The sequence below is a fragment of the Nuphar pumila genome, unplaced genomic scaffold, assembly GCF_984573655.1.
Source record: "Nuphar pumila unplaced genomic scaffold, dmNupPumi1.hap1.1 HAP1_SCAFFOLD_876, whole genome shotgun sequence".
Lineage (NCBI taxonomy): Eukaryota > Viridiplantae > Streptophyta > Magnoliopsida > Nymphaeales > Nymphaeaceae > Nuphar > Nuphar pumila.
In genome coordinates, this window is record NW_028323519.1 from 7,616 (window position 1) to 19,789 (window position 12,174).

The following is a 12,174-nucleotide window of genomic DNA, read 5'->3' on the forward strand; positions in this document are numbered from 1 at the left end:
CCTCATGCCCGACCGAGCGCCGGAGGTGCAAAAGGAGCAAGCCTACAAGGACGATTTGAGCACTAACCATCGATCAAAATGGGTTCGTTGCGGCACATGATGACAATGGTGATGTGTCCGGTCACATCGACACCGACCAGAAAGGAGTTCATCGCCGACTTGTGCCCTAAAACCTGGCATTCTCAGGCATGGACACCCTCAATGTCATGGTTTGGGAAGCAGCTTTGTTTGCGCTGATGCTGGCAAACCAAACTTGCAAGGGCCGTGGTAAGAGCACAAAGTAGACGGAACTTCAAGTCAAACGGGTAGCAGCAAGCGTACCAACTTCGTAGAAGCCAAGACGGTAGTGATTGGGAGGAAGCACCTCGACCCGCTGTTTGGTCGTTTTGCCCTTGAGCCCTTCTCCCGTCTGTGCAGGGGTGGACACAACGTAGCCAGAGTCTCGCAACATGTGCTCAATGGTGGTGAAGTTTGGCTTTGTTGGCTTCGTACGGTTGCCTGCACAGCTTGACAAACAAAGTTTACAGAGAAACGGTTTCTGTTGTGTGTCCTTATTTGAATGTCGGAAGTGCGTGATAAGCCCATGGCCTGCTCAAGGCCGCCATGATGACGATGTATGCTTTTACAACACCACCGCATCCACATAGACACGGGCAACTCCCAACATGCTCACATAGTAGACCCATCCGCCTCAATCAGAAGCTCTATATAAAAGATATCTTACTGCTACTATTCTTCAAACGCCTGTTTGAAAAAGTTCTGACCCAAATCTCCAGGAAGGCTGGGAATTTGGGATGTTTACCATCTAATTGTGGGGGCAGATGTATGAAATAGTCCTGGTTTGCCATACCTACAGTTGAATAGTTTGCGGTTTGTTGGCAAAAATTGAATCTAGCGTGTTTGAATTTAGCGACAGCACAGTACATCATCATCGATGTACATGCACATCTTTAGAAATTGCACCGCACGAACCTGCTTGATTTCACTGGTGACTCCGCCATTGGGATAGATCAGCAGACATTGTCAACGAAGACATAGGACAGCGCAGAGAAAGTTCTTCTACGAGTTGGCCGCGCACCCTGAACGCCGTGATGCGCGAATGGAACGTGGGAGGGGTCCGATACGTTCTCAACAAAAACGTCCCAACTCTGCAGCATTTCCCGCGTGAACCAAGGCGTGCATGTCCTGTCCTCTTTGAGGTATTCAGTCTCCAACTTGGGCGGGTTGCTGCAGCACGGTAGAACTCATTGGTATGCTGTACGTAGATGGTCACATTGCGTAGGTGATCATCTAATGTTGTTGGGTAATAGAAATGACTCAAGGTACCTTTAGGTACCCCAGAACACCTGCGCTGCGTCATGTTCCTGCTCATTTCTTGTCTACATCACGATACGCCGTTGTGCAGGCTTGAGTGAGGCGCACCGAGCGGATTCCTCTGCGGCATTCGGCCCAGCATCCATCCACACAAAAAGCAACCCATCCGCTGACATGATGGGGTAGGATGTAGCGCATGCCCTGGAAGCCTTCATCGCTGTCTGCTCCAGCTCAGGGGTAAGCACCTGGGGGATGGTAGTGCAGGCACCGCTGCCTGCGCATCAAGAATCAGGCTTCCTTTATCACACGAAGATTGCAAACCACACCTGTTGCATGATATCCTTGAATGACATGGGTGCCATCAATTGTGCCAGGTGATTTTTCGGGTGAGCAGGGTACCTACAGCGGTGAAACGACAAGCCATGTTGCGCACAATGATGACGATTTGTCTGACAACACCACCGCATCGGCATCGAGGCTGGCAGCTGTAAGCACCGCTTGGGAATCAGTGTTGCCATTACCAGGCTGTTCTTAGCCAGCATGGGTTGCGACCCCCATTTTTGTCCGAGAATGATTCCCAAGTAGTTCTTGGACTTCAATGTCCATGTGGATGTGGTAGTGTTGTAAAAAGACACGTCGTCATCAGAATGCATGTTTATCAGGAATCTTGACCCAAAAAATCAGAAAGTCCGGTGAATAACTGTTATCAGACGCACCAGCTACGATACATGACCCGGGGCGATGCTGAGTCTCCTCACGCGGCCAGCTGCCCAAAGCGCCTTACTGGTGGGGCCACAGGGGCATCTGCGAGCTACGTTTCACAAAGCACACAGCCACCTTGCGATGATTGTACGCATCACTGCACCACCAGGCAAATCGCGCTTGACATTGAACCAATGGCTGGAGAAGGTTTTGTGAATCTAGGCATAACCGCTGGACGACTCCACATCTGGCCACCGATGATCGCTTTCGATATTAGCCTTACGACATTGCCTATTTAGACTGCGATAAAAAAACTCAACCGATACGTGACGCCGAGGGTTGGATCGACGCCTAGCATACCGCCCATTTACATGGCAGATTAATATACAAACCAGACCAACTAAGATACAACCTGGAGGATTGGACCGAGGTCACACCGTCGAAGCGCCAGCCATGGTAGGCACACTGCAGCGTGCCATCACTCTCAAGGCGCCCCTCAGACAAGGGCACCTTGCGGTGGGGGCACTTGTCCTCAAACACGTGCCACTGCTCCTCCTTATCCCGCCACACCACCAAATCCTTTCCCAGCACCACAATCGGTGTCGGCCGGTCAGCATCGAGTTCTTCGATAATTGCCAAAGGGTACCTGCGTGCGACGCAAGAGCCAACTATCTCAGGATGGCCGCAACATTCAATACTGGCCATATCATATGGCATACCAATTTGATGGAGCTTTATCGATTGGTATGAAAAGGGCACAGCTAGTGCTTCGCAGGAACGGGCTTCAACACACGATTTTGACCCGAAGAATCACGTATTGTTGGGTATGGCGAAACACTGGGTACAGCTCAACTGCTGCGTTCACGGGTGAAGCAGTACTCAAGTCTGACGACCTTGGTGTGTGTGCAAAACGTACTGTGAGCTCACATTTGCCAATTGCATGCAGCAGTGTTTCGCCAGATTGGGTTCCGACTCAATTGTTGTGCCCGGAATTCATGCATTTTTGGGCACCCTACCTATACTAGGTAGACCCGCACATCAAGTTCATGCATTTTTGGGCGTCTTAACCCGCACATCACACAGTGTAACAAAGCGCCATGCACCAGTGCCGGGAATGATGTAACATCCAACCGGAGTTGGCAAAATGTAGTGGTCCTGACTCTCTTAATAATGATGCACTACCCCAAATCCACTTGCATCTTTTGCCCAAGGAACCTGCCAAAGCAAGTTGCCGCAATCTGAGGTAACGGATATGATAAAACATCAATCGATGATTATCGCAACAGGATACCAACTCTTAGTGCATTGCACATCAACGCAGTTGACGAGCCCATGCAGAATTTTGCAACGACGGGACCCCGTAAATGCAGGCAGTCTACACACCCAGGCACTCAGACTCGGGCTCACAGAGGACAATCGACCTTGAATTTTGTCATGTTGCTGCGGGCGTGCACTGCTCCAACAGGGACGTGGCCACGGGGCTGCGACCCCATGCTCAGGCGCAACGCCGCAGGGTTGTCATGATGATGTATCTGTTTATGACACTTCTGTTCACAACACTACCGCACCCACATGGACAATGGCATCTCCAAGAAATACTTGGGTATTGGGGTAGGATGAGTAAGTACGAACTGGGGAAGCATGATGCACCAAGGGTGTGAGGAATTCCAGAGCAAAGGTTACTGACTTGTATACGATTCCCAGCTTCTTTTTGTGGTTTCTTGTCTGCATATGGTTTCTTATGCATGTACTTCGTTATCCTGTAGTGCTTGCTTGCGGTCCCCAATTACCTTTCTTTTCATGAAAGGGAAACAAGGGGGGGAAAAAATAGGGGGGATGGATCGGAGTTCAACATAGAAGGGACTTCATTCACAGCCAAGCGCTTCAAGAGTGGTGCGCATGAAGTGAAGCTAGAATGCAAGTGAGGTTCAAATGGATGTCTGCTGCTTCTGAACTGCACCTGGAGTGATCAAAGTATCTAAGTGATCACACACTGAGGTGAGGTGGGTAATGGCAGGTGCCCCAGTTGCAAACAATTGTTCTAATCTGAATAGGTCCAGACATTTCATTCACAGTATGGGGGTAAGCACACGCCAATTTCGAATTAACAGTCCCATCGGCCACACAAGTAAGTGTCATGTAGTAGGCAGATGGCCTGCATTTATTTGTGCACCTGCGAGGGTGTTGTATCCTGCATGAATACTAAGCAGCTTGTCCTGGAATATGCGTGGGTGGGATGCACGACACGCCAGTTTCAAGCAGGAGCGAATGGCTCACCACTGCTTTTTCCAATCGAAGAGCGCTGTTGACGATTCAGCATCAGTGTTGGTGCTCGGAGCAGCCACAGGTATGTTGTTCGTGAGAGCCGTCGACGTTCTGACTGATGGCCGATGACAGAGGGGTCTTGAGCCCTGCAGGACTGTCCAACCAGCAGATAAGTTCAAGGATCAAGCTTCGAATCATTGGCATGGACAAACCCTGACAAGAAACCGAATCAACCTGGGGAGCCATTGCCTACTTGCCAAAGCACAAGAAGGCAAGCGGAACTTCACTGAAAAACGGGACTTTCCACATGGTCGAGCGAAAATGGTAAGAGATGCGACCTCACATTGGGGCAAGCATCCCGACCCAAGTACTCCTCTGGAAATGGCCATGGATGCCATTTTAAAGCACTCCACGAACACAAGAACGACAACAAGAGGACGAGCAGTGTGCTCAGCGAATCGTTCTATTCTGTACATTTCACTGTTGTGCTTTTGTCCTTGTCCATCTGCCCCCAACAAGCCCTACCCACTATATAATCATCGAGCATGGTAAGTTTGCAAAAGTGCCGACGCCGCGCAGCATGCGTCAAACGCAAGTGGGATAATGACGGTGATTGCGAAGGGATAGTGTTCCACACATTCGCATGCATTTTTTGTCCCATTGCCAATGGTATTGGCGATGGATTTGGTGGTGCAGGATAAGCGTCATGTGACACATCGGAAAGATTGCTTCGTAGCTGGCCTATCTAGACCAAGCCGGCCATGTTTACATCCAGCCTGCGGGCGGCAAAACGTCCGGGCCAGCCTGGACCCCAGGCGTTGGCCCCATGCTCGGGCCCTCTTCCCCTAACAGGGGCTCTCGCCCAGGTCTCGTTTGTCTGCGTGTCCTGCAGATTCTGGGACAGGATTCGCATTCCAGCATTGTGGAGGCAAGCCCCGCTGGACATTTGCAATCTGCGATCGACCTGTGTCACAGACTGTGAAAGCGAAATGTCTGCAAGCCCGTCCAGGAGTGCTAGATAGCTAGTGACAAAAAATTGTACCACTACACCGCTAGCGAGCTCAACGAGGTGCTGATAATGTCACGATATCTCGTGATCGCAGGCTGTTGACAGTACAATTTTGTGCCCATCTTGTTATAAATCACACAGGCAGAACACATCGCACATTCACGGCGCTACTTACCAAGTGATCCCTCCGTAGTTGCGTCCTCTTGTGGGGGATGCTGCATCCCTCCATTTAGGCGCGAGATCAGCTCTGGCTGTCTCGCCTGTTGTCAATGCCCCATTCTTTGGGCTGGCGTATCCCTTTACTTTTCTTCTCTTTACAAGTGATCCCTTGCATGTTCAATGCCTCCTTGTGCATTGGGGTACAGGCCCTCTCACTTAGGACGAGTTCTCAACATCCCGAAGTTGCAACGCACCCAAGCAGCGGTAACGGACATGTTACTCCCAGGCAATTCCAGTCGTCGCGATTCTGCTCTGTGTGGTGCCACGTACTTTGTCATCAACGGCATGATCTCGTCGGTTACAGAAGCTAAGGAGGCCATTGACGTACGCGTCAGATCAAAAGAGGAACGAGTCAAGAGGCGAAAACAACGGCAGGAGCTGATCAAGAAGCTGAGGAAGGGAGGAATAGGTCAGGCTGTGTAGGGAAATGCGCCTACTGCTGATAGGAACCCTGAAAGATGGCATCGTTTTAGGTTGAATAAGGCAACCAGCCACATGACGCAAGGTTACTTTTGAAGACACGATGGAAGTGCGATGCCAATTGCTTTTGATACTGCCCTGTATCGCACAGATGCTTGCACCAAACAAAGCTTATATTTGAGAAAGACGTTGAAAGATTCAACATGAAGATGTAGTGCCAAAGTCAGTTTGGCTGACATTCTCACGGCATGCCAATAGCGGGTGCCAACACCGACAGATATCTCTGGATAGGATGGGACAGCCAGCCAAGCCAGTCAAGAGCAACTACGTTGAAGACTTGAAAGAAAACCAACGTTAAGAAGAGATGACCAACCCACAGAGCACATCGCCCGCGCCAGATCACTCAACATGCATCGCCACCTCACAGTTCAGCACACATGCACAAAACACTCGAATGACCCTTGTTCAATACAAGGCCTCGAACGCTACGCGGACTCAGCTCTCGCAGGATACTTTCGTGTAGTTTGGTTGGACCACGGTCTGTGAGCTCGCCTACGTGCCTGTGGCTACCTGTGCCTGTGAGCTCGTCTTGAAAGAAATGTCTAGGCCTCCACTGCGCTAGGTATTCCTCCGGAGGAGCCAGGTCACCAACCCTGGGGGGGCAGGGGTGTCAAATGGCGTAATGTTCAGTCGTCTCTGGCTACCGAGCGCTTTTGCCTTAGGCAATAGATGTCCGATTGGAAGTTCTTGCAAAGCGCTTCTTATGTTTTTGTTTACACTGCGAGTGAATGATGACTGATCATCCAGAAGCTTGTGCATGGATACCCACCCATTGGGGAGCCATGCAAGCCAGATACCTGCGCCTGCTTGTACATGAATGCACCATGTCACAAGACCGGGGAGGTTGCGTTGTATTTATTTTGGAGTTGAGCACAATGCATGTTCTTGCAGTAGTGTTGTGCTTGGTTGTGTCCTCCCGGATTGACCAGGGGAATGTTAGGATTATAGGATTCCCATGTGATTAGTAGGTAAGAATTGAGGTACCATAGTCAGTACTGTCTACTTGTTTGCGTGCTGACACATGCATGACGCATATGATGCAGCTGTCCATGTACATGGATGTCGTTTTCAGCAGCTGCAGAATGCTCTAGGCGTTACTTGTGCGCTCGTTGCCATAGAACGTGGTGCGTGGTGCATACATAGGCCGTTGTCAGCATGACAAAGGTTATGTGTTTGTAAACCGCAGATTCTCAACAGTTCATGACACCTCACCACAAGCTACTACGAGGCCTGACCCTCGCCCTCCACCACCGCCTCGCCACTCAGTGCCCTCCCCTATCTCCTTGACTACTGCTTTCTAAGCTTTTCTCTATTACCTGGCGTGGCGATGGATGCACTACCCCAAAATAGTGAGTTAGGATGTTGCGCGGCAACCACATTTGCAACCACAGTTTCCGCTCACACTAACGTATCCCGACCGAGGAGGGTGGTCACTAATCCTGGGCGGACAGGGGTGTCAAATGACGTGTTCTACAAGTTTAATTTGCAGATTCTCCCTACATATGTCTAGAAAGGTATGTGATGGAGGAATGGTAAAATTCCCCGCCCTCGGGCATGAACTTGGGCAAGCAATGACGCCACGCACTATTCTTGCGTGGCGAGGTTCGACACGACGCATACTGCCAATATATACATTGTATGCGTCGTGTCGAACCTCATTTCCATGGTAACGGTGTGGCAAGCAGTGCCCAGTACATACATATAGATTTAATTTGCACATTTGATGCATACCTTGTGCACAAAACCGATACTCGTAAACCGTTGATACCCCCTCTGTGGGGCAACCTGCCGATTCATCTTCCACTGTCACGGTTTAAGGCCCCTGCAGCTGGTATCGTCAAGCCTTAGTTTCTTCTGAATTTTTTTCCACAATCTACTGAAGTTGATTGAATGGCAGGCAGACAGTACCTGCACGCCTGGACGAATGCGCAACGCCATCCGCGAGGACATCGAGGACCAGTACTAAATAACCAGTACTAACAAGCCCAAACGATCCCAGCAACGCGCACATTGCATAATGATGCACCATTTGTAACAATCCGCGTAATACTTGAGATTGTTCATTACTTGTTGCCAGGATCGGCCACTTAACTGGAGATGTATTATTGCCTGCATTCCTGTCGACGTCGGCTGAAAAAGACACGGTACTTGAAAAGAATGATTGAAATATGCTACATTTCACGTTGCTTATGGTCACAGTGCATCCCAGGAGTGACCAGACAAGTTGCTGTGGTCTGGCTTAGATAAGGTATACCTCGAGATAATGCTCTACAAGCAGCATATTGCTGTTGCGTGTCACGTCGAAACCAGGCAAGAACGATAGTTTCGCTTCAAGACGCTGATATCAATTACTTCATCGCCGCTATCATGTAGCTCATCGCCCGAGCCAGCACAAAGGAAATGGAACGGCCGGGAACAGACAAGAATACCAAAAATTGACTTACAAATGTCTGCAAAACTACATGGCCTTTCAAAGTCGTTTTTATTGCAACAATGCGATTTACATGAGATCAGTACGACAGCCATGATGTCAACTCCGGAAAATGAGACAGTGGAGGGAAACACACCTTAGCGTTTCAAAAGCGCCTCGGCCTTGGGTCGACACTCAAAACCAAGTCAGGATATGGAATCTGCGGCGAAAGAGCGATATAGGTGATTAAAAGCGGCCCACTTGCTGTCTTGAGTTCGACCAAACATGACCTTACCTCCCGAACTCCTTGGACCCGTGTAGACGGAGAGATAACGAGATGCAGAACATTTCCGCGGGTGTCCAACACCCTACTTGAGATAATCCACCGCCTCACCCATGTGATGCATCATATTCACGTATTCAAACGTTGTGGACATAGCCTGGCTCGTAGGCGCGAACGACATGCCCTGCAAGTGCGTCCCCGCGCGGGGCTGTTCGATCGTCCACCTTACCTCACACCTGACTGACGTCATCAATACATTTCGTAATCACTTCTAAGAGCAAGTCAGGACAGGATAAGTTCATCACGGGTGCGCTCACTCCACTGCAAGTCTCCTTGGTGGGATTTATGTATTTTGCATGCAAGGTAACGTACAAGGCTGAGTGCGACCAAAGCAGCAACGCAGAGGGGACGTCGACAGTACAGTCGGAGGGAATGGAAGGCGTCTCGACGAACAGTCCCATCCGTGATCCGTAAGCCTGTCTGACATTAGAGGCAAGCAAAACAGCGTCTTCAAATCTGTTCTACTTCCACGATCAATGCAACTCTTTCAAAATACGTGCAAAGCTACGGATAACATTGGCAACATCATGTACCACCAGTATTGTGTTTGCTTGAGACTTTGGAATCGTGCAGGCAGGGGCATTTGCTCCATGGAAAGCACGAGGTGGTGGTGGAAGGAGGCCAGGCAGGGACTCTTGCAACGTTCATAAGTGACGAGTGCTCAAGGTCGGTCGGCATGCACGTAGTCATTGAACGTGAAACGACGCTCCAACTGCGTCAAGAGCAAGTGAGCAACAGCCAAAGCAGCCATCGCGCCTGCGGCTGTGATTGACTTCGCCGACACCACCGACTGCCCTTGACCAAGCATGGCAGCCAAGGCTAGCAATGCAGCACCCGTCAGCACAGCAATTGCATGTTTGGCCATACGAATGTTCCGCAGCGTTGCCTGCAGCCAGATGCTTCAATGACTACTGAAGGCGCTGCACTTCATTCATGCGTAAACGGTCGTTGAAAACATCAAGTATGCCTGAGCTAGCTGAAAAAGTGACACGCTGATTATGACAGTTGTATTGCTTTGTGCGATGCAAGCGAAACTGACTGCCCACCGCCCAGGCCACTGAAAAGTCTTGCTGCAAAGAACCGTGACCCTTCTGTACATACCGAGCAGGCCTTGCAGTACTTGACATGCTGGTCGTAGCGATCCAGTATGAATTCCCTGGCTGCTGGGTCGACGGTGTTGTCCAGTGGGCTGGTGGCGTCGGTGTAATAGTCGATCCCATCGGGGGAGAAGGTCTTGAGCCACCTTGCCAGCGTCACGGCGGGCAAGTCGGACGCTGTGGGCAAGAAGTTTTTGCGCGCATGGGTTATACCTGCAATTAGATCATTAGAATCTCGAGAATGTAAGTGTACATCGAGGTCAAATAAACCAGGGTTATTGATATTGACCAAGCGTCATAAATTGCTTCTTTCCATTCGATGTGGTCATGGCAGAACGCATGGATGGTAAGATATCCTCCTTTGGACCTTCAGCTGAACGCATTACCCACTTGCGTGCACTGTCCTGGAACCCAACCCAGCGAAAGTCATTCTGAAGGAGTGGTAGAGGCGCCGGTAGCACACCCCGCTTCCAAGTGTTAGGAACATTTTCCTCCCAATACATAGACAGCACATTATCAACAAATGGAAGTGGGAAAGGACGTGCCTGCATTCAGCAACTGAGTTTGGCGGGTGAGGAACACGGCATCGCCATCCAGTGCAGCATTGGGGCCCATGTGAATGACCCATTTTGGCGTCATCTCCACAAGCTTGCGTACCAGAGGATTGCCTGCCACGCGGTCGAGTTCAGCCCGGGTGAAAATCCGTGCCTTGCTTTTTGTTATTGGCACCACATGCAGATTGAGGAAAGCAGCCCGCTTGGGAAGAGGCGCAGGCGTATCTCCTTTGGTGCCAACACTGCCTGCACACCGCCGTAGTTGCTGAAACTATCGTTGTCAGATTATTCGCGATAGGCATTGAGGCGATGCAAAGTGACAAGCAAAGCTTCTCACACAAGTCTTCACTGAAGGGGATCTTCACATGCGCTCGTCATTGAGTGCAAGTTGGCATCGATCGATATCGTGACCCAGCTTATTCTTTGGTCAGGCTGTCAACCCATAAGAATTCAAATGCCGTGAGTGGACCTTGTTGCCTGTCAATACCTTGTACGCAGTGTGGCTGAAGCTAACTTGCACAGAACATGCTCTGACGGCACATAATCATTTCTCCAGAATGGCAAAGCGACACGCTTTTGGCAATGCGCAACCTGGCTGAACAGTCGCATTCGGCATGCAGATGACCCCACCCCTTGATACTCCGTAAATAGGATCATACATAGGTAACCTTGAGAGAAAACCAAGCTCCAGTGTCAGAGTCTGGCAAATCAGCATAGGGCGAGGGCGAACATAGGATCAGGGAGAAAGGGCGCGTCGATGCAATGACTGGTGTGTGTTGCATTGTCACCAGGATATGCTGCAGCCAAAGCATGTTTGCAGCTTTGCAGATGGCTTGTGGTGGCCGCTTGCCACCTGTACAGCTGTACAGCTTGATATTTGTAATGTTGTCAACGCTCACGCTTTCATGTGCACAATTCGTAAAGCTATTTGCTGATATATGAGTGCAATACCCTTTGGGAGTCATACCAGGTGGGTATTCAAGCATAATTCTGCACAAATTGGGAGGGACTAGCTCGGTAGTTCGGATGGCTTCAGCCCCGACACTCTTGACAAATGTCGCGGGCGCGGTCACCTTGTAGCCCAAGCTGCGATCCATGAAGTCAACGACTTTGAACTCGGGCGCCAAGGGCTCGTCTCGGTTGCCTGCGATTTCATTTATGGTATGTATGAATAGACAACAAATTGACTTGACATATGGACAGCCTTCAGCATTAAAACGAATGAACATGGACCATACACCCAACATAAAGAACATCCATGTTGTAGCACAGAGTCAATGCGTGAATCTGCATTGACAGAATGGATGCCAAGAAAAGAGTATGTGTTTGCGCTCTCACAAAAGTTGACTCATAAGGAACGCTTCTGCGGTTGGCCCACCTTGGATGCCGTGATGAGAGAATGGCACATGCGCAGGGTCCGTTATGTTCTGGTGACAATCTGGAATGGTCACGCCCTTTATGCCGTTCTGACGACCTCGTGGCCATTTTGTGGTAATTGTTCGAAAAGAAAGAAAAGAAAATCAATCAGGAACCACGCCAGGACCACGCAACACGCAAGCAAGCACTACGCCTAAGAGGACACACCCAAAGGGCTTCAGCCTCAAGCCCCAGCGCGGGAACCCGCGCAGGGAGATCAGAAAAATCTTGACGTGCGGCAACGCCGTTCTCGAGAACGTGATTGTCCCCCCGGCAGCGCTTTGCAACCGTGCACACTCGAGAATGCATGCTTGTGATGTAATATGTGGCATATTCCCTGGGTGTCCAGAAGCATATCCCCCGCA

General features: G+C 50.2%; 2 protein-coding genes across 2 annotated transcripts; both read right to left on the minus strand.

Moving 5' to 3' along the window:
* Nucleotides 1-292: 292 nt before the first annotated feature.
* Nucleotides 293-2,721, minus strand: LOC149809702 (pheophorbide a oxygenase, chloroplastic-like). Its single transcript, XM_089994676.1, has 4 exons — nucleotides 2,409-2,721; nucleotides 1,423-1,588; nucleotides 1,079-1,227; nucleotides 293-498 (listed from the first exon to the last, which is right to left on the minus strand). The coding sequence occupies exons 1-4, from the start codon at nucleotides 2,719-2,721 to the stop codon at nucleotides 293-295; spliced, it is 834 nt and encodes a 277-aa protein (XP_089850802.1).
* Nucleotides 2,722-9,403: 6,682 nt separating this feature from the next.
* Nucleotides 9,404-10,478, minus strand: LOC149809703 (pheophorbide a oxygenase, chloroplastic-like). The gene is made up of 3 exons (XM_089994677.1): nucleotides 10,385-10,478; nucleotides 9,844-10,052; nucleotides 9,404-9,628 (listed from the first exon to the last, which is right to left on the minus strand). Exons 1-3 carry the CDS (start codon nucleotides 10,476-10,478, stop codon nucleotides 9,404-9,406), a joined length of 528 nt encoding a protein of 175 aa, XP_089850803.1.
* Nucleotides 10,479-12,174: the final 1,696 nt, after the last annotated feature.

Bases quoted from the DNA above. Each gene is read 5' to 3' on its own strand.
- LOC149809702 (XM_089994676.1), bottom strand. From the start codon at position 2,721: ATGGCCAGTATTGAATGTTGCGGCCATCCTGAGATAGTTGGCTCTTGC. The intron at 1,228-1,422 runs GTGCGCCTCACT...ACCGTGCTGCAG, and splicing joins GCCGCAGAGGAATCCGCTCG to CAACCCGCCCAAGTTGGAGA. The intron at 499-1,078 runs GTGCGCGGCCAA...CAAGCTGTGCAG, and splicing joins CGCGCATCACGGCGTTCAGG to GCAACCGTACGAAGCCAACA.
- LOC149809703 (XM_089994677.1), bottom strand. From the start codon at position 10,478: ATGACGCCAAAATGGGTCATTCACATGGGCCCCAATGCTGCACTGGAT. The intron at 10,053-10,384 runs GCACGTCCTTTC...ATCTAATTGCAG, and splicing joins AACTCAGTTGCTGAATGCAG to GTATAACCCATGCGCGCAAA. The intron at 9,629-9,843 runs GTATGTACAGAA...ATCTGGCTGCAG, and splicing joins AGTACTGCAAGGCCTGCTCG to GCAACGCTGCGGAACATTCG.